The 22,214-nt window shown below is 37.7% G+C and overlaps 1 protein-coding gene across 3 annotated transcripts; it reads left to right on the plus strand.

Annotated features, from left to right (window-relative positions):
• Positions 1 to 83: 83 nt before the first annotated feature.
• Positions 84 to 21,986, plus strand: rps6kc1 (ribosomal protein S6 kinase polypeptide 1). Of its 3 annotated transcripts, none has more exons than XM_065268797.1 (16): positions 84 to 243; positions 875 to 910; positions 4,992 to 5,112; positions 5,946 to 6,061; positions 7,212 to 7,305; positions 8,355 to 8,723; positions 9,769 to 9,890; positions 11,262 to 11,354; positions 12,657 to 12,704; positions 13,022 to 13,154; positions 13,239 to 13,867; positions 14,003 to 14,660; positions 17,006 to 17,095; positions 18,276 to 18,358; positions 18,556 to 18,651; positions 21,255 to 21,986. In XM_065268797.1, the coding sequence occupies exons 1-16, from the start codon at positions 142 to 144 to the stop codon at positions 21,354 to 21,356; spliced, it is 2,892 nt and encodes a 963-aa protein (XP_065124869.1). In that variant the 5' UTR covers positions 84 to 141; the 3' UTR covers positions 21,357 to 21,986. The 3 variants fall into 3 exon arrangements, with proteins under 3 accessions (XP_065124869.1, XP_065124870.1, XP_065124871.1); XM_065268798.1 differs by having other exon boundaries at positions 14,006 to 14,660; XM_065268799.1 differs by having other exon boundaries at positions 11,277 to 11,354.
• The last annotated feature ends 228 nt before the right edge of the window (positions 21,987 to 22,214 follow it).

Raw genomic sequence — 22,214 nt, forward strand, 5'->3', positions numbered from 1 at the left:
CCGCAGCTTGGTTGCCTGATTAAAATTCATGAGCTGAGCTTGTGACGTCACGGTCACCTAATTATTATTCATGAGCTGTTGTCTTTGTGGAGTGAGTGAATGAGTGAGTGAGTGTCCGGCTGTGGTGATGTGTGTCTCAGGATGATCTCCGCCCGGGACACAGGCGAGCTCGCGCGATTCTACACGGTTACCGACCCCACGACACACAAGAAGGGCTACACGGTGTATAAAGTCACTGCCCGGGTGAGAAGAGAGAGATTTCGTCGCGTTCGGTAGCTTGTATGCTAAAGCTAATGTTAATCAGGAGCATGATTTGGCTGTCTGCGCAGATTGTTCCGTTTGTGACATCAGAGTCCCGCGAGAGCGATTCAAAAGCACAGTGGTCTAAATTGCTCTCGCGGAATTGCGATGTTATATACCGGTCTGTCCGCGCAGTGCTGCATGACGTCGAGCACATCTATAAATCTATATAGGAGACGTGACAGCTATCGCTATATAATTTATATGTCGTGTTACGCCCGAAATGTTGACATTAAGAATAATATTTCATAATAACATAAAGCGAATGCGTCTGTCACATTTAATGTCAGCGGTGTAATGTTTTTCTTACGTAAACCTGTCATCTTTCTCATGTGATTTGTTTCTGCTTTTGTGAAAATGACTTGACTTAAAGCTACATTAATGTCACATACATACAGATGTAACATAGCGGTACAGTAACGTTACATAAATGATCTAATGTACACCGTTGGATGTTGTTTATAAATGGTCAGTGTTATTTTGAAAGCAGATCAGGCAAATACAATGAAGATTACAGACCTTTGCTGCAGTGCTCCCTATTAAGTGATGATCATAATATTCTGTCTTTCCACAGATCATCTCACGGAAGAACCCGGATGACGTTCAGGAGGTCAGATTTATAAACAGTGAACTCACTCTTATTGACACTGTTTACCTTATATGTTTCTGGTCTTAAAGGGTTAGTTCACATAAGAATGAAAAATTTGTCATTTGTCCAGGGGCGGATCTAGAAAATTATTTATGGGGTGGCAAGGGGGTGGCATGAGAACTACAAGGGGTGGCAATGAAGTAAGCGTCCTTGCATGGTTGTCGTGGATTCAAGAAATTATATACTGTATATACTATATTCGGTGAACACTGGACCTCAAATTTTTGCCTAGTTTATATTCATGTAAAACATATTTGAAAGGCAAACATCTCTTTCTCTCATAACCCTCTTCTTTAATCCTTTCACTCACTTCATGATGGATTTCTGTCTTTTCACTTCTTTTTAGCTCTTTGCCATCCATATGTTTCTTTCCTTCATGACTTCATCTACTCCTCTCCCTTCCACAACATATTTTTCTGTTTTATTTGTACCTTCCACTCCCATAGTATTTGACTTTTCTATTATTTTTGGTAAAAAGAATGGATATCAGCCTTTCTTTTCATAATATGGAAAAGAAAATGCCGCATTAAGTTGTCTTTCAAGCTTTCTAAACATACACAACACTGAATAGTTTTGTCTCCTTAACGAAGACAAATAAAAACATCAGACTATATCATATCGAGCGATTTCATATGCACGTATGGAATATTTTGATGGCTGCAGTAGCTAATAAGACATGACGGGCTAACTCTAGAAAGAACTGCTTAAAAGATATTTACTGCTTACACAAACCTGCAGTTCAGTCGTTTTAACTACCAAGCAACTACCTCGTGCAATATTTAACATCAGTTTAATTTTTGTATTTTTATCCTGATGCAACATTTATCTATAAATATGACCGTATTTAGTACTCTGATTTGCTGATGTGATGCTCAACTTAATCACTTTAAGACACTAAAGAGAATTTGTTTTGGCAGCATGTGATGATGTGAGGCGCTTTATTAGATCAGAATTACTTTCTAAAGACGTCACGTGAAGAGACTCTTTCTTCATGGGCATAAGTTGCACGTTCATAAACATTCTTGCCTTTAACCTCAACGATGGAAAAGTAACGTTTGTGCTTTTTATACTTTGTGCTTGCGTCTGCTACCTTTGTTTTGAGATCGTTGTACTTGTCATCGCTCTGTTGTTGCGGGTTTGTGCGACTCGAAAGGGATGGACTGCAGCGCGAGAACCGGGCTGCATGTGAGTGCCTTGGATGGGGCGATGCATCCTTTCACCGCAGTTTCCAAACGTCTCCAACCACGCCAGAAAAGATCGCTAGATTTGTCCTAGTCGCTTTTTTAATAAAGTCGCTAAAGGGGTCTAAAAAGTTTCTTAATCTAGCGACAAAGTCACCAAGTTGGCAAATCTGCACGGACTTTTTTTTACACTGTAAAAGACTTTCTGCTCGGACTGACTGCATGCTTGTGTATGAACTCTGCTGCCTCTGGTTGGCTAACGATGGAAATTAAGCCAATCACCATCAGCTATGTGGTTGTCCCACCCCGTCTAAGACACACACACCAATCATCGTCAGATGTGTGTCTCCCACCCCCAAACACACGCAGAGAAAAACTACATTGCCTTTCTGGTTAAAAGAGCCTACTCGGGTATATATTATATATATTAGGATACCCGCGCTGGGGTGGCATATGGGGTGGCAATGCTTTTATTTAGGGTGGCAACTGCCACCCCGTGCCACCCCGGTAGATCCGCCCCTGCATTTGTCACACATGTCTGAGCCACTACAGACAGCAACACAGCTCACAACTTTCAAGGCCCAGAAAGGCAGTAAAGATATTTTCGTAAAATAGTCATGTGTCTACAGCGGTTCAATCTTCATCTCATGAAGTGATGAGAATAGTTTCTGTGCTCATAAAGTCATCCTCCGATGCATATTAACAAAAGCAGCGCATTGTGCATCTATGTGTTAATATATATATTTATGTGTCTATGGCTGTCACAGATGTTTGACAGCTTCATAGAAGCCGTTAATGGGGCATCTATGTTTATATATGTCTATGGCTGGTATTCAAATGGTATAACAAATTCTCAATTAAGTATTCAAGTATTTTTACTAAAATTGTATTATTTACAATCCCACGATGTTTAAAATTGTTTGGATCAAACCAGATTAAAAATCTGGGTCAAATTTACCAAATGCATTTATATTTGCTGTGTCATTTTTGCACCGCTGTGTTTTAATGTTATTGTTCTTTTTCAAATGATGAATCGTATATCTAAACAAATGAAACACAGTGAAACTGTGTGCTTATTGTCTATTTAAGGTATTTTAATATTTAAATAAAAGGGATATTTTTATATGTGATTATTGACATTAACTCTTTCACCGCCAGCGTTTTTAAAAAAAGTTGCCAGCCAGCGCCAGCGTTTTTCATGATTTTCACAAAAGTTTAATGTCTTCCAGAAAATGTTCTTCTTCAAATATATAAACATACAATATACCAAATGAAAGAACAGACCCTCTGCTTTCAAACAAAAAAAAACTGTTTCATCCTACCTTCAGTAGTTCTTTTGTAATCAGCTTTTGAATATGGGTAGGTTTCTGCAAAAACACCACATTTTGAGCAAAAAGCAGAGATAATAAAATTTTTGTGACGGACTTTTCATAGAGATCCCATTCAGAGCGATCTTTAAAACAGACTTGGACATGCAGCAGCTTGCCATAGGGCAATACTTCCGGGTTTAAAAAAGTCCACCTAGTGGATAATAGCAGTAAAGCGGAAAGACTGAAAAACTCGTCATTGGCAGGGAAGCGTTTTCTCTTGATTGACGAGATATCTCGTCAAAAGCGGGGAAAGAGTTAAATATCTATGAAGCCCCTACGGGGACATGGAGAAAAAATTAAATAAAGTTTAGTTTCATGTGCGCATGCGATAGTATGGAAGCCCGTTTCCACCATGTTGTAAAAAATAAAATAAAATTCTGACTTTGCATCTCAGAATTCTGACTTTATATCTCAGAATTTTGAGATACAAAGTCAGAATTTTATTTTATAATTTTTTTACAACATGGCGGAAACGGGCTTCCATAGAGTTTCATGTGCACAAGCAAAACTAAACTTTTAAAAATAATTCTGCACATAAAGGTTTCACGTGAGCACATGAAAGTTTCACGTTTTACGAAAAGTTTTTACTCCAATGTCACTTTAGGGGCTCGGTAAATATCACTACACTACCCAAATATTTATTTATTTCCTTCTAATTCTCGTTTTCGTCGCAATATAACTAATTACCCGCTATTGATGAGTGATCTCGTCAATTAAGAGAAAACATGAAAAAACGTGTTCCTGATGAGTTTTTATGGTTAATCTGTAATACCGCGATTATCTACTAGATGCCTTAACCAATTTATAAAAAAACTGAACAAAAAATTATTTATTAATTTTACACTCTGTGTATGTTTTGAAAATCTTTCTGAATCTGATCTCAAACAAAATTCCTTCAAAAAGAGGCAATTATTTCAGCCTTTTGCTAATAAAACTAATAATATTTGAAGAAAAATACCCATATTTAAAAAAATATAGATAGGATGAAATGTTTTTTTCCCACGTTTGTTTATTGTTTGATTGAAAGCAGAGGGTCTGTTCTTTCATTTGATAATATTTTTGTATCTTTATATATTTTAAAAAGAAAATGTTCCTGGAAGGAATTTTGTGAACTTTTTTCGGAAAATTACAAAAATGCTGGCGGGAAATGAGTTAACCTATATTTATAGATTAGTTTAGCCTGCTTTCAACATAAAACAACATTCAGCTCTGCCTTAATTCTGGTTTGGAGCGTTCACTCTTGACCATTTAGTCCTTTCTCTGGATAAAATAAATAAATATGTATACAAAACAGTTGATTTTATTTAATTGAACCTTGCATTGAAATGCATCCCATTACCAGGCAGAAAGATGGAAAATATTGATTTTAATCATATGTAACTAGAGATGGTTTGAAGCTCCTTACATCAACATCATGTTAGTAAAGACTGCTGACAGATCATTTGTAAGTGTGTTTGGGTTGTCTTAATCTGTTTGTCCTCCCCTCTTTAGATCACAGTGTGGAAAAGGTACAGTGATTTCAAGAAGCTTCATAGAGACCTTTGGCAGATACACAAAAACCACTTCGGACAGTCCGAGCTCTTTCCTCCCTTTGCCAAAGCTAAAGTGTTTGGTAAGTGTATGTGTGATACACTGTGGTAGTAAAGTGAATAAAGAGCTGTTGTGATGTTAAGCTTTAAGCTCTGTATCTGTTAAGCTGTTTAAGGATTGGTTTGTAATTTTTTTTCCATTCTGTTTGATACTTGTATATTGTGAATATAGTTACGATTGAATTGCATTGTTAAGCATGATGCGAAGAAAGCTTTTTTAAAAATAAATTACATCCTTCGGTTGGATAATATAGTCCATGATAAAAAAAACATAGAGATCAATGCTATGCATCGAAAATATCTATGAGTACAGCACAGTGATGCATTTCATACATTTTGGTTTCATCCTGTGAAAAACATCTTAAACATAGTTCCCTATTTCATGGTACAGTAATGTTTGGTACAGCAATATTGAAATAATAATAGTCTAGTACATGGTTCAATGTTTTTTTTTACATGGAATGACTGCTTGAATTCTGTTGTATTAATTAACATGAACAAATATTATTATATGCAGAACACATAAACTGCTTATTGTTAGTAATGTTAGGGATGGGATGTTGTAGTTAGGATCCGTTGTGTAGTTATGGGTGCCATCCTGGATGCATTTAGACTTTACTTATATTCACTATTAAACATTGCTCGATTGGCTCATAGTGGTATTAATTGCGTCCACACTTCTTCATTTGATACAAATGTGTCTGCTTTGCAGTTTTGAGGAAACCGTATGGAGACTAAAGTGTCGACATGAACGTGTGTTCTGCATGCTTGTCATTTGCCTGCTTCACTGATGTAACACAAACTGTGCCAATGAAGTCATGATCTGTCTTGTTTGTCTGTCTGTGTGTGTTTTTAGGGCGTTTTGATGACTCTGTGATTGAAGAGAGAAGACAGTGTTCAGAGGATCTCCTACAGTTCAGTGCTAATATTCCTTCACTGTATGGAAGCCAGTTTATACAGGATTTCTTCAAGGTATGAACATAAACCTTCTTATTGTTCTGAGTGACATTTATTGGGTATATATTTTATCCATATTAAAGTCATTACAACACTAATCTTTAAGATCTGTTGCTCTATTCATGGTCAATGAGAGGTGCGATCCTGTGCCTGTATATTAAAAAACAGAGCTGACTTCTGATATGCATATACAAAGATACGCCAGCATAATAAGTAAAGATTTTTACAGTTCTGTTTCAAATGTGTTCATTCTGTAGTGGATTTGCATGTTGTGGCAGGGTAAACACATGAAAATGATGAAATGCAGTAACATTTTGGGGTAATTTAAGGCAAAGTAGTCTGATGGGAGGTCAGAGTTTATTTAAGCTTTTATTTATTTCAGATATAATTATGTCCTTAAAAATTCCCATATGTTAATTTTGTGTTATTTTAGGTTTTAAAGGCAGGGTGCATGATTAAAAAAAAAAACATTGGAAAAGGGGGTCGGGCCGAGTACCAAAACAAACCTGTAGCCAATCAGCAGTAAGGGGTGTGTCTACTAACCAACATCATTGCATGGGTTGCGTATGTGTGGGGCGGGTCTAACAAAAGAAGGTCCAGATTCTATTGGAGTAGGGGCGTGTTTGTTTAGGTGATTTCAAATGTCAACATTGGCTTTCAGAGATCATGCACCCCCCCTTAAGGACTTTTTTCTAAATGTGTTCTAAATGAATAAAAACGAAAGAGAAAAGGTTTGTGTAGGTTATTTTAGATCAGGAGTCTCCAACCTTTTTGTGAGCAAGGGCTACCACAATGGATAAAACTTCTGGAGGGTTACTTTTTTTGATATAGTCTACTCAAAACCTTTTTGTTTTACTTGTTAATTTTAATTTATTTTACTTTTTGATATATTTTATCATTGTTTAAAATGTAAACATACATAAAAGTATAAATAGTACAATTGAGACTATTAATAGAATGTGCTTTGGGGGGCACCTCACAGACTCTGTATGGGCAACCTGGTACCTGCGGGCACCAAGTCGGAGACCGCGGCTGTAAATGTTGGCAATCAAGCCAAGAATGAAAGCTGTAAAAAACCTTTAAAGACGGCAAGCACCGGAGAGTTCTTACAGTAATGAATGATGGTTACGTCTGTAATAGTTTGTATATGGATGTGTGTGTTTAGGGTGGTGAAGTGCAGGACTGCTCTGAACTCATCGGCCCGGCTGAACCTTTCTCTGATTTTCTGGCTGACAGTCTTTCAGTTGGCAGCACTGAAGGTAAGTTTATCAGTGTATCTATTGTTTTATGTTTATTTAGAAAAACAGCATTTCATCACATATCTTAGTAAATGGGTTGCTTTCAATATGAATATGTTTAGGTGTGGGCTGTGTAGGTGGTACTGTGTGTTTATACCCTTACAAAAGTAATCCTAATACTTGAGAAAACCAAACTATAGACCGTTTCATCGGGCACACGTGCAGTGACGCGATAAGCGCCTGGTCCGAACTTTCCTTCCGGTTTTTGTTTGTTTAATGATCTGACTAGTTGCTGAAACTGATCTCTTAAACAAATACATCGTCGAAAATAAAAAATGTGCTGGGTTCCTATGCTGTTTATTTTGCTTGTTATATAAATAAACTACTTTAAAAGGACTTTGTTGTTATTTATTCTTTGTAGAGTTTACCGGAAGTTACGTGATGGCCACGAACGCCGCGTGTTTATGTTGTTACTTCTGAAACTGTTTATAGCATCAACATTGTTGTTTAGTAGAAAAATTTTGTCAGTCCAATTGTAAAATGGAAAATGCAAAATCCACTTTTACAAAGTGTTTAGACATGAATGTGTGTTGGCAGTGTGTCAAAACAACAATCCACCCACTTCTTTTTTAATCCACATTAAACAAAAACAGTCTCATTAGACATGCTGTTTTGATTCTCTTGTTAATGTGACGTAACGGTCACACTGATAAACCCCCACCCAAGGCTACTGACTGACAGTCCGGCATTAACTGCTCTCGGTGAGTTGTACGCTGTCCATATCTCAATAGTTAGATGTTATTGTCTCAGACTGTATTCACAGGAATCAGATCTATTTGAACTGAAAGCGCTCACTGTCTGTTTGTAAGGGAGTTTGGAGCTGTAGCTCATTTGCATTTAAAGGTACAGACACGAAAACAGCACATTTGACCTTTCACCCAAATAGGGTCATTTTGGACACATTATAATAAATTATCTGTTGGGTATTGTGAGCTGAAACTTCACAGGCACATTCCGGGCACACCTGATACTTATATAACATATGGATAACTTCTGGATATGTTTTTCAGGTGTTAGCAGTAGCAGTCAGCTGAGTTGCGGTGCGGTTGATGCCGACTCTGTTGATGCAGATGTGACTGATGTAAACGATGGAATGCCATCGTGCAGCATTTCTCCGAACCACACAGCAACACACAGCAGGCCATTTACCGTTCCGCAGTCAGTGACGTCCCCGGTGTGGACGGGAGTGGAGTCCAGTCGTAGCAGTGGAGCTTTAACCTTTACCCCTAGTCTCAGGAACTGTACAGGGAAGACAGACTACCTGGAGAGAGCCAGCGAGCAGATTGCTTTGGCCGTGGAGAAGGAGGTGGAGCAAGACTTTGCCGCTGCTTTTTCCTACTATCACAAAGGTGTTGATCTGCTGCTGCAGGGTGTGCAAGGTACAAATATAGCAATGTCTTTTAATGCACTTTAATGTACGATTTTCAAGTTCATTCATGACAAAAACAGCTTTTAACTTGATACCGTGTATACACCAGTAACATGCCCGTAGACACTGCCTACTAGCGATCTGCATGTGTAATTACACGTCAACTCGAACAATGTTGCAGAAGTGTAAATGAAAACTGACTCATAACCAATAGCATAGTGTTAGATTTTCTTGAATTTGGCTGATCAGTCTTTCTTGGCTCGCCAACGCATTAGAATGCATCTTATACGTAAAATAATAAGCAGGACCAAGTGCATGTGGGGAAAAGAGATTTAATGAAGGTTCTTATGTAGCATAGTTCTTCAGGAGCGATGTTGTTGTGTCAACCTTCTACATTCTTAACCCAAAGTTCTGCCTGTGTGAGCAGACATCTTACACAAACAATACAATGGCACCCCATGGAGACTTTGATCTCTGAGGTGACAATCACACCCATAGAGAACCTACGAGAATGTGAATGTCACACCTGAGGGGCTAACTGTATGGGCCATTTGGATAGTTGATAACATCAGGGCACATCAGACATTGATTACGCATATAAAGGAATATACACAAAATCCTTCAATAGGTCATCATCTGTGCTTTGGTATACATTTCTCAAACTTGTTGATAGATCAAGATCACCATTTTATTGATCTGCTCCGTTGGGGCGTTAATGTCTTCAGTAGGATTACATCGTAAGCCGAAGGTGGTTAAAAAGATATCTTTAAACTAAGGTTCTTCAAATGTTAGTGCTGGGGTTGGAGGAGAGTTGGCTGCTAAGATCAACAACTTGGCCATATGCTTTTACTAGTAAGGAGAGTTTGGGAAGTTTTTTCACCCAGTGTTTCAGGAGTTTAATGTAGATTTGCTCCAGCCTTTATCTCCTGGACTGGATCATTTACTGAATTGTTTTAAACACAGAGAATGTGAATGAAAGAAAAGTTGAAGATTTTGTGAGGCTTCTCTGTGTTTATTGAGTGTGTAATTCTGTGTGTTTATTCTGTGTGTTTCAGGAGAAGTGAGTCCCAGTAGACGAGAGTCTGTGAAAAGAAAGACTTCAGAATATCTGATGCGTGCTGAGCTCATTTCTACACACTTAAAAGACAGCATGGGTCAGAGCTCCACACAGAACAGGGTAAGTGTCTATGACCTTTTACCTAAATGCTCAAAATTCAAGTCTCACTTTTATCCAGTTTTACTCACTTTTGTGTGTCTGTTTGTTTTAATGATGTTTTGTTCTTGTCGGTAAGTGTTGCCTGTTTGTTGCTAGTATATGTTTTCATGTTTTGCATGCTGTCTGTGTTGGTTGTGTGTTGTTTTGTCTGTTGTCTCTGTGTTGTGTTGTTTTGTCTGTTGGTATTGGTAATTTGTTGTTTTGTCTGTTGGTATTGGTAATTTGTTGCTTTGCCTGTGTGTTGTTTTGTTTATGTGTTGGTTTGTCTGTGTGTTGGTTTGTCTGTGTTGTCTCTGTGCTGGTTTGTCTGTGTTGTCTCTGTGCTGGTTCGTCTTTGTTGTCTCTGTGCTGGTTCGTCTTTGTTGTCTCTGTGCTGGTTTGCTTGTGTTGTCTCTGTGCTGGTTTGTCTGTGCTGTCTCTGTGTTGTGTTGTTTTGTCTGTTGGTATTGGTAATTTGTTGCTTTGTCTGTTGTCTGTGTGTTGTTTTGTTTGTGTGTTGGTTTGTCTGTGTGTTGGTTTCTCTGTGTTGTCTCTGTGCTAGTTTGTCTGGGTTGTCTCTGTGTTGGTTTGTCTGTGTTGTTTCTGTGCTGGTTTGTCTGTGTTGTCTCTGTGCTGGTTTGTCTGTGCTGTCTCTGTGTTGGTTTGTCTGTGCTGTCTCTGTGTTGGTTTGCTTGTGTTGTCTCTGTGCTGGTTTGTCTGTGCTGTCTCTGTGTTGGTTTGTCTGTGTTGTCTCTGTGCTGGTTTGTCTGTGTTGTCTCAGTGTTGGTTTGTCTGTGTTGTCTCTGTGCTGGTTTGCTTGTGTTGTCTCTGTGCTGGTTTGTCTGTGCTGTCTCTGTGCTGGTTTGCTTGTGTTGCCTCTGTGTTGTGTGCTGTTCTTGTACTTTTTCATTTGCCATTTTGTACACCACCATTCAAATTCATTTTGATTTATCATAAACTAATGCCGTAACAAACCTATGCCTTAACACAATTGTAATTATTGGGATTATGTACGGACTAAAAGCATCCAAAATGAATTAAAACTTATATTTTAGGATCTTCAGTGTTATAAAAATTTCTTTTTCACATCTATTCTTTACTCGTATTGTCTTCTTCATCTTTATTATTCATTCCAAGTCAACCATTTCAAAATATTTTTCAATAAAAATGTATTTAAATCACTCAAGTATCAGTGTTTATTTTTAAGATCACGAGAAACATTTCCGTCAAGCGTTTCAAAATTTTTGAGTGGTAGTGTATGACATCTGTATGTCTGTCATCTGTGTGTTCTTTGTGTTTTATCTCATTTGTGTGTTGATCTTGTGCGTTTCTGTTTGTATGGTGTTTCCGCAGGCATTGGGTCCGCAGTGTTGTGGTGTCTCATGGGTTGAACAGACTCACACAGATGAACTGAAACACTACAGAGTATTGGGTGTTATTGATAAGGTAAGTTAGCAGAAGTATTTATATAAATCTAACAAGACTCCCTGTGTTTTAACTGCTGAACTTTGACACTAAACGTGAACTTGTCTTTGCACTCGAGATATCATTGATATCTCACAGAAACAGATTGAGTTTACTGGCTGACAATGATACTTATAGAGTCTTATTTTTTTTTAAACAGTTTTAAGTGTTTGTCAGTGTTGAGTTACCTGAGGTTGGTTGAATTCTTAAAAAAATTGCAGTCGGTGGAAATAGATGTGTTAATGATGCATTTTAGTGTAGGTACAAGTGTTTGTCAATGCTTTTTACCAGTAATGAAGGGATAAGACCTAGAGAAGTCCACCTGAGAGAACAAAGGACTGCGAATAAGCAATGGTTGGTTGTGGGTGTGTGATGTAAAAACTACCTGCTGATAATCGACAACTTTGAGAAGAGACAGTAAAAATCTAGAACAGTCTAGCCAGTCCCTCCAGAAAAACGTGATAATGTGATCGCATGATTCAACGCATAATCAGCCAAAGTCCGCATATTTATACGGGGGCCGGATATTTTCGAATACCCGCACTTTTGCTGCATAAATTGCAGATTTCTTTGCGCAAAATATGCAGGGCTTGCATGATTTCATAATCCCCACATTTTCAAAGACGACATATATCTTAGCAGAAAGTTGAAATATGTTGCATTTACCTCACACAAGCGTAGCATACAGTTTTTGCAAGTTCCCGCAGTTTTTGCAAAAATTGCATAAATATCACGCATATTTCATTGCATTTTTAAAGAAAACATGCCGCAAGATCAAGGATTTTTGCCCGCAACAATTAAAAAAAAAACTCTAGCATTGCATTGGCGATTTGTGAAGGCGCTATGCTGTGCATCCTCGCTCTAGATTACTCGCCGGATTTTACTTTGTGTCATGCAAATTTTTCGTTTGAGTTTAATATTTTCAATCACGTTTAAGATGAGCAGTGTGTGTTTTCATGGCAATCACATCGCCCACTTTGCATCATTCACATCACCTTGCGCGAGTTTGCATCTATCTGCGTCTATCTGAATCGGTTCGCATCTATTCGTGTCGCCTCCCTCGAGTTTGCGATTATTTGCGTCTATTCGTGTTGCCCCGCTCGAGTTCGCGGCTATTCGCTGCTTTGCATTGACTTTTTATGTAATGTACTCACGCAAATCGTTGAATTCCTGTTTGGTGTGTACACCCCATAACTCACACAATGTGAACAGGAGTGCACACAAGCTGAATAATGTTTATTCATTAATTTCTGATGTTTTTTGTTCTTGGTGTTTTATGTGCAGGTGCTGTTGGTGATGGATAAGAGAACGCAAGAGACTTTTATTTTGAAAGTAAGTGTGCTGTTTACATATGACAACACCCAACATTTATGGTGTGTGCACACCAAAAGCAAAGTAGATATGTGCATCGTGTTACTCACAGGATGACTTGTAAATGATTTGTAAATTTAAAAAAAAAAGTACTTTTTGTCATCATTTGATAAAAGTCATACATGTTCTGGATGATGAGGGTGAGTAAATAATCACAGAATTGATCAGATTGTTGAACTATTCCTTAAGGTAGAAAGCTGTATATATTGACTGAACTTTATTGTTAATGCCTGATTAGATTTTTACTTTAATTTAATTTAATTTGTGTTTGTGTTCAGGGTTTGAGAAAAAGCAACGAGTGTGGACACGTTAAAAAAAACGTCATTCCCCGTTCTTTACCCAACATGGTTGGACTGGAGAAATTCATCATCTCTGAGGACTCCATATTTCTATTACTGCATTATGCTGAGGGTATGCATTGTGTAATCATTGCATTTACTGTATACCTGGTTGTGTGTACAAAATGTTTAGTTTATAATTTTTTGGTCGTGTCAGGTGGTAAACTGTGGTCTCACATCTGCAAGTATCTGCACAACAACAGTCCTGAGAAAAGCTTCGACATCCCCTTCATCCAGAAGCCCTACACTACTGTAGTCTGTTCAGCCCCGAGTCCCGTACCTACAGGGTCCAGCGATTCGTGTTCTCAGCAGGGGGAGGACGCTGAGACCCATCTGCCTCAGATGAGCGATCTGACGTTCGGGGAGGGTCCTTCAGTAGCCCCGCTGCCGGACTCCGATGGGACGTCTGAAGAGGAGTGCACTAACAGCTACCTGACGCTGTGCAACGAGTACGAGCAGGAGAAGCTCGAGCCGGACGCGCTGGGCGTGGACCATGACGCCGAGGAGGCGGTGGAGGATGTTGCCGCGGTAACTCCTGAACTTAATCGCACGTGTTCGATGATGAGCAACGCTAGCTTGTGCTCGCCGATTTCAGAACAGGAGCTCCGTTTCTTTACGGAGGATGAGCAATCGGTTGATTGTTTCACACGGTCGCCTGACTGTCTAAACCAATCGGCATCCATGGACCTCTTCCGCATCGACAGTAAAGATAGCGCAGACACCTGCAAGACACAATTTATCCATTTAAACCCCGATGTTGAGGTCTCAGAAGAGCCAGAGGAAAAGGTAGGGTCAAATATATCTTGCAGAGGAATACCCGTTCTGTTTAAGGGGCTCACTAGGATGCTGTCATGCAAAAAAAAAAAGTGTCCTGATGACACTACAATGCAACTGATAATTTATATTTTTTGTCCCATTTAGCAGATCGTGTCAAGTGTCTGGAGATCAGATAATGATCAGGGCTCGAGCGAGCTGGTACCGGTGATTTCCTTTAAAGAGGCCATACAGGAGGACACCGCAGACAACAGCACAGACGAGGCACAGCCGCCCGATCTGTTAGTCAACCTCCCAGCGGTCAGAGGCGAAGTGCCAGACACATCAGAAGAGATTTTTACCGGAGGAGGCGTATCATTCGCCGCAGGGTCCAAAACATCCCCCACGTTCGGCAGGCCGGACGTTCTTCAGCGCAGAGAGGAAACCGAGTCGGACCTGTCTGTCGATTTGGCCGATTTTGACCCTTTGGCGAAAAAATGTACAGACATTTTTGTGTCGGATGTAGAGACTCTGTCTTCCCTTAAGCCTTCAGACGCAGCTGTGCTCAGACCTCATACAGACTCTGCCAAACATGAGGATGCTGGGTCGGGATCAGAGGAACTTCCAGGAACGGGTGAGGATAAGAAAGTTTACCGATTGTTTCGAGAGCTGGACGAATTGGCAGAGGTGGCGTTAAACATACGCATCCCAGAGGCTTTGGTGAGGACTTGGGCAGCTGACATGGTCGTGGCACTGGATGCTCTGCATCAGGAGGGCATCATATGCCGAGACCTGAACCCCAGTAACATATTGCTGAATCACACAGGTGAGCCACACTGCAAAAAATTACTTTCTTACTTATTTTTGTCATGTTTGCAGTACAAATATCAAAAAATAAATTTAAACTTGACTCTTCTGAAGTTACATCGTGTACTAAGACAGAAAATTTAAAGTTGTGATTTTCTAGGCAGATATGGCTAGGAACTATACTCTCATTTTGGCGTAATAATCAAGGACTGCCGTAACATGGCTGCAGTTGGCGCAATGATATTACGCAGCAGCTGAAAATAGTCCCCTTGGTAACTTTTAAGAGCAGGGGACTACAACCCCAAAACAGAAAAAGTTGGGACACTGTAGAAATTGTGAGTAAAAAAGGAATGGAATAATTTACAAATCTCATAAACTTATATTTTATTCACAGTAGAATATAGATAACATATCAAATGTTGAAAGTAAGATATTTTGAAATGTCATGCCAAATATTGGCTCATTTTGGATTTCATGAGAGCTACACATTCCAAAAAAAGTTGGGACAGGTAGCAATAAGAGGCCAGAAAAGTTAAATGTGCATATAAAGGAACAGCTGGAGGAGGACCAATGTTTAGGAATGGGAATGTTGTCCTATTCTTGTGTAATACAGACTTCTAGTTGCTCAACTGTCTTAGGTCTTCTTTGTCGCATCTTTCGCTTTATGATGCACCAAATCTTTTCTTTGGGTGAAAGATCTGGACTGCAGGGCTGGCCATTTCAGTACTCAGATCCTTCTTCTATGCAGTCTTGATGTTGTAATTGATGCACTATGTGGTCTGGCATTGTCATGTTGGAAAATGCAAGGTCTTCCCTGAAAGAGACGACGTCTGAATGGGATCATATGTATCTAGAACTTGGATAAACCTTTCAGCATTGATGGTGCCTTTCCAGATGTGTAAGCTGCCAATGCCACACGCACTCATGCAACCCCAAACCATCAGAGATGCAGGCTTCTGAAAAGAGCGCTAATAACAACTTGGGTTGTCATTGTCCTCTTTAGTCCGGATGAAATGGCATCCCAGTTTTTCAAAAAGAACTTCAAATTTTGATTCGTTGGACCACAGAACAGTTTTCCACTTTGCCAAAGTCCATTTTAAAAGAGCCTTGGCCCAGAGAAAACACCTGCGCTTCTGGGTCATGCTTAGATATGGCTTCTTTTTTGACCTACAGAGTTTTAGCTGGCAACAGCGAATGACACGGTGGATTGTGTTCACTGACAATGTGTTCTGGAAGTATTCCAGAGCCCATGTTGTGATTTCCATTACAGTAGCACCCCTGTATGTGATGCAGTGCCATCTAAGAGCCCGAAGATCACAGGCATCCGGTATGGTTTTCCGGTCTTGACCCTTACGCACAGAGATTGTTCCAGATTCTCTGAATCTTTGAATGATATTATGCACTGTAGATGATGATAACTTCAATCTCATTGCATTTTTTCTCTGAGAAGCTCAGAAAACTATTTTTCGCTGCAGCATTGGGGGAATTGGTGATTCTCTGCCCATCTTGACCTCTGAGAGACACTGCCACTCTGAGAGGCTCTTTTTATACCCAATCATGTTGCCAATTGACCTAATAAGTTGCAAATTGGTCTTTCAACTGTTCCTTATATGTACATTAAAATTTTCTGGCCTCTTATTGCTACCTGTCCCAACTTTTTTTGGAATGTGTAGCTCTCATGAGATCCAAAATGAGCCAATATTTGGCATGACATTTCAAAATATCTTACTTTCAACATTTGATATGTTATCTATATTCTACTGTGAATAAAATATAAGCTTATGAGATTTGTAAATTATTCCATTCCTTTTTTACTCACAATTTCTACAGTGTCCCAACTTTTTCTGTTTTGGGGTTGTATTTTCAGGCACTGTGTAATATCACTACGCCTGCTGGAACCATGTTACAGTAGCATAGTCCTTGATCACTACACCAGAATGAGAGTATAGTTCCTAGCCATATCTGCCTAGAAAATCACAACTTTTAATTTTCCATCGGTCTTGAAAAGGTGGAGTGTCCCTTTAACTTAAGATGCATTTTTTTTCATGAGCAAAATGACCTAAGAATATAAGTCTAGTTAAACATAACATTTAAGTGAATTTGTACTAAAAACAAGCAAAAAAAAAAAAATTTGGCAGTGGGGTAAGAAAAAATATTTGTCTTAAACACTTAATTCAAGAAAAAAAACAAGAACTTACCTGGATTTCTGCATTGTTTACTTGTGAAGTGTAAAATATAATTTTCATAGAAATCACAAACAAGTCAAGTTAGTTTTACTTTTAAAGCACCTATTACAGAAAAACACTTACTGTAATGAAGATGCCACTATCTCTAAATCTTTGTCTCTCTCTCTATCTCTGTAAGGTCATGTGGAGCTGACTTATTTCTGTAGCTGGAATGATGTCGAGGAGTCATGTGACCCTGATGCGCTCTCAAAGTTGTACTGTGCACCAGGTAGCTCGTCCTTATCATATACAATATACTCTTTCATTAAATGCATTATATTTTATCTTTCTGTAAGCTTACCACAGGCTGGTTGTTGTAGTAAGTTTAAATGAATCGCTAGACCCCTTTTACTGGGGCAAGTGCCCCAGTGTAAATCTTTTGTTCCCTGGTGTAAATCTCAAGTTTAAATTTAAGCAGGTAACTAGTGTATTTCTTTACAAAGATAATCGCTGCAAAAACGATCTATATGCAATGTAGTTACCCAATTTACACTTGTAAAAGTGACGAAGCAGTCGCACTGACGCATGCACGCACGTATCATGTTTGACAAACCCTGCTGCTGGAAAAACCAGCATACTAGCAAGACCCCCAGCAAGGAATATGTTGTGCACTAGCACCAGCCTCCCATACTGGTCATACCAGCAAGACCAGCATATGTTGTGTTTGGTGCTGGTATGCTGGTGACCACCAGCTAAACCAGCATAATACCCATGCTGGTTTGATGCTGTTTTTTAAAAGGGAACTACATTCTCACCCTGTCAGGTCTCAAACATAGGAGAAAAAATCTCAGGAAAACCTCATCAAGTCTATACTGTTCTGTATTTTCAGATATGAAATTAATATTTAGTTTACTAATATAATATAACTCAAGGACACTAACTTACATAACAGTTAGCAGTAACTGTGAAAAAATATTATTGTAAAAATAAGTTATTAATCATTGCTATCATTGTATAATGTAGAAAATATTTCTCTACTGTCTTTATTTCCAAACATGATATGCTATTTATGCATCCAAACATGTTAATAATGTTAGGTATGATGAAGATTATATTATTATTAGTCTGTAAAGGTATTTATTACCAGAATTGAAAACAAAAACCCCCTTGGTGTGTGCAGAAGCCAGTAGCCTGTTTGAATATTTTTAATGCTTTTTCTGTACTACTGATATTCTTTGAAACTTTTGAAATGCTACTCATTTAGCCAATTTATCAAATGACAATTTTGTCTGACAGAACATTTTCCATCATTCTAAAATCCACATAGCATCTTTTGCTGTTGTTGCTTTTATTGCATTAGCGTATCTTGTCTTCAGCAATGCATGAAAAAGAGAAAAGGATAAGAAATTGTTCAGAATTAACTATTGCTTATATTTTTGCATAATGTCCACTTTTTGTGTGTTGTGTAGAAGTGGGCGGGATTGCCGAAGAGACGGCAGCTTGTGATTGGTGGAGTTTTGGAGCTCTTTTATTTGAGCTTATAGTGGGAAAGGTAAGAGGGGTTTTATCAACAGTGACATTTTTGAACGAATCTCTGGTTTCATTTTTGTGTGATAAAGAATTTATCTTTTTTATTATTAGTCTTTACAAAGATAAAGATTTTAAGAAATATGTATATATATATATATATATAGACAAGAAAGTTGTACTTAAAAAGTGTAATGCGATTGAGTTTGTTTGTGTGTGTAGTCCCTGTATCAAAGTCATCCTGCTGGTATCAGCAGACACTCATCACTAAACATCCCAGAGTTTGTGTCGGATGAAGCTCGCTCTCTGCTGGAACAGGTAGACTATATTCAGTATCTATTCATCGCATTCATCATTCATCAATCAGTGTACATTAAAAACATTCATTTATAATATTTGTTATTGACACATGCACATGCAGATAAAACTTGGATTATTCTGATATTTTACATACATGTTTGGTTATTTATTCATGAATGAATGTATAAGGCTGTATTTTACTATAGTTCTTTGTTTATATTTTTCTCTGCTATTATTATGCTTATTATTATTATTATTATTATGAAATAATACAATTAACCATAACAAATCTGCTAACTAATGTAACACAAGAATTGATAACCACATGAAGATAAGTAGAAGTGTATGTGTCCTAGAGCTAGACAGCTAATCATTTTAAATTTATTCATGTTAAGAGGATGGTTTGGTGATTTGTGGTTGACACAGTGCACTATACAGTGTGCACATCTATTTAAAGACATAAGACAGAGGCATTTTTTTTGGTTACGGTTTAGCAGAATCTCTTTCAAAAAATCCTTAGTCCTCATTTTACATCAAAACTACTGTATGTAATGTATATTAAAAAATGCAATTATTAAGCAGTAGTATATATCCCTACACATCATTCAGAAATGTCTAATCAAATTATTACATAAAATTCAAGTACAGTATGTGCTATAGTATTCTTTTATAATGAGATTTTCACTGGCCCCACAAAAAAAACACTAAAATCAAATAGGCCGGGCCATTGTTTTCATGGTTTTTGACCCATGTTGCCTTCATAAATAAGGTTATATAATAACATCAAAACTACATAAATGTATAAAAAATTGTTAAAGACAAGTAAACGGTGAGTAATACAATAAGAACACATTGAGATCATTTTGTAAATATGTTTGTTCAAGTGCAGCGAGCTGCCATTGACATCAAACACTTTTACTTAAACTGTTACTCAAGAGCAGAGGTGGCCAAAGTTGGCCCGCAATGACCTTTAATTTGGCCCGTCATGCCACGTGAGATAAGGAAAAACGATAAACGTCATTGACGCACATATTCATATTTCTAATAAATCATTTTCTAAAATGTAACATTTTTTGTTTTATTTGTACATTACAAAATGTAAATTGAAATTAAATGCAAGGAATTAAAGTATAATTTATTTTTCTGAATGTCCATGCATACTTGAAGGTGTATAGCATGCATCACGAAACTAAACAAACTCGGGTACTATAGGCTACACTGCAAAAAATGACTTTCTTACTTAGTATTTTTGTCTTGTTTTCAGTAGAAATATCTAAAAACTCTTAAATCAAGATGTATTTTCTTGATGAGCAAAATGACCTAAGAAAACGAGTCTAGTTTTTAGACAAAAATATACAATTTAAGTGAATTTGTGCTTAAAACAAGCTAAATTATCTGCCAATGGGTTAAGAAAGTTTTGCTTAAATTAAAGGGATACTTCACCGATTTAGCATTCAGCTTTGTATCTGTAGAAACCCGGCAGTATTACTGAATGACCATGTTTCCCTCCATCATTTCCCCCTGAGAGGAGAGATATCTGCATTTTGGTTCTGCAAAAAAGTCCTCCGATGATGCAAAAATCGTCATATTACATCATCGGAGGACTTTTTTGCAGAACCAAAATGCAGATATCTCTCCTCTCAGGGGGAAATGAGGGAGGGAAACATGGTCATTCAGTAATACTGCCGGGTTTCTACAGATACAAAGCTGAATGCTAAATCGGTGAAGTATCCCTTTAAGTGTATAAGAAAAAAGAAAACTTATTTTTAGATTATTTTTCTCACCCCATTGGCAGATATTTTTGCTTGTTTTAAGCAAAAATTCACTTAAATTGTATTTTTTTTGTCTATAAACTAGACTTATTTTCTTAGGTCATTTTGCTCATCAAGAGAAAGTATCTTGATTTAAGAATTTTTAGATATTTCTACTGAAAACAAGACAAAAATACTAAGTAAGAAAGTCATTTTTTGCAGTGTTATAATAGATAGGCTGAGGCAGTGGCACACAGACAAAAGGAAAGTTAAAAATGTTTGGCAAAATTATTTTTTAAAGTTACTTTTGAAAATAAAACTGTATTAGTTGTGCATAAACAGAGTAATGTATGCTTAGTTATTTTTTTAAATATTAAAAAAAAGATAAATTAGGAGAATCAGGGCAACATTTACTTTTGGCCCACGGCCCTCAGGTTTTATTTTTGGCCCTTGGTATTAAAAAGTTTGGGCACCCCTGCTTAAGAGATTAAGCTTTGATGCATGAAACTGCATAGTGAAAGTCTATAGCGCCACTTAGTGGTCAAGAATAAGAAATGCATATTACTGTGGTAATGAGGGGTCAAAAGTGTACTGTACATTTAGCATTTTATGCTTTGCTCAAGTGTTGTAACTTGGTAACGATATGTAGTTTGTAAGGATACACTACAACATGTCTTAAAAGTGTAAACAAGAACCTGAAATCTTGTTTAAAAGCTTTAACAAGTTAATGTGCATAAAAGTAAAATCAAATTGTACAGACACTTTGTACCGCATGTTATAACATAGCAACTGAACCAAATGAGTTAACACAAGGCCTTACTTTCATTCAACTTAAAGTCTCTCTCTCTCTTTCTTTCTCTCTCTTTGTAGTTGTTGCAGTATAATCCATTGGAAAGGCTGGGCTCTGGAGTTGCTGGTGTGGAGGATATAAAGTCTCATCCATTTTTCTCAGATGTAAACTGGTCTAGTTAAACTATCAGGAATGCGATGAAAATGGACTGAAAAGCGTTTATTTCACAAACTGCACCATCATCTATAAATTGACTGTCAGCCATGAGAATGACCCCGTGTCTGTCGAACAAATGTCATGATGTGTTTTTTAACCTTTTTACCTGGCTGGAGTTCTGTGAATGAATCTATTTATGAGGTGACGTCTTACAGCGTTTACTGTAAAGGTTTTTGAAACGCTTGGAAAACAAGCTCACCTGTTGAAATCCCAAATCTACCCAGATTCAGTTCGGTTAAGGTTTTTGTTCATATCAGATCATAACTATCAATACTGCAGAAGTATTACACGTCTCATCTGGCAGACAATAAACAAGACTTTATTTATATCTTCATACTACACACATGCATATATTTAATTAAAATATTATTTAGAAGTAAGCATTCTCAGACAGTTATTGTGCATTTATTTAAAGGTGCTCACAGACTTCATTGCATGTATGTAAAGAGACCTTTAGTAATGTGCTGTGTGGACATTTACACATGTATGAGATGTGATTCTGGTTAGTGAAACTAAAACACCAAGCACATCCTGGAAATAAGCCTATTAACCTGATGTACTGATCATTCAATAAAGTCAATGAGCTTGTACGTTTATATATGTGTATAAGTTTTATATTCTGTGAAAAATACTGTAACGTTGGACACACTACAAATTTACTGTGAAGTTTCAGAAGAACATAACTAGATTTAGGTATAATTTTAAAAAGTAGCAGTCACTGGGTGTATTAGTTTTCCTGTATAACAGAAGCAGGGAGAAATGAAATGGAAGGAGCAGATACAGCTTTTGCAAACGTAACGTGAGCTCTATTTTCCCAAACCCCT

This window comes from Paramisgurnus dabryanus, chromosome 12, assembly GCF_030506205.2.
Source record: "Paramisgurnus dabryanus chromosome 12, PD_genome_1.1, whole genome shotgun sequence".
In the NCBI taxonomy this organism is placed as follows: Eukaryota; Metazoa; Chordata; class Actinopteri; order Cypriniformes; family Cobitidae; genus Paramisgurnus; species Paramisgurnus dabryanus.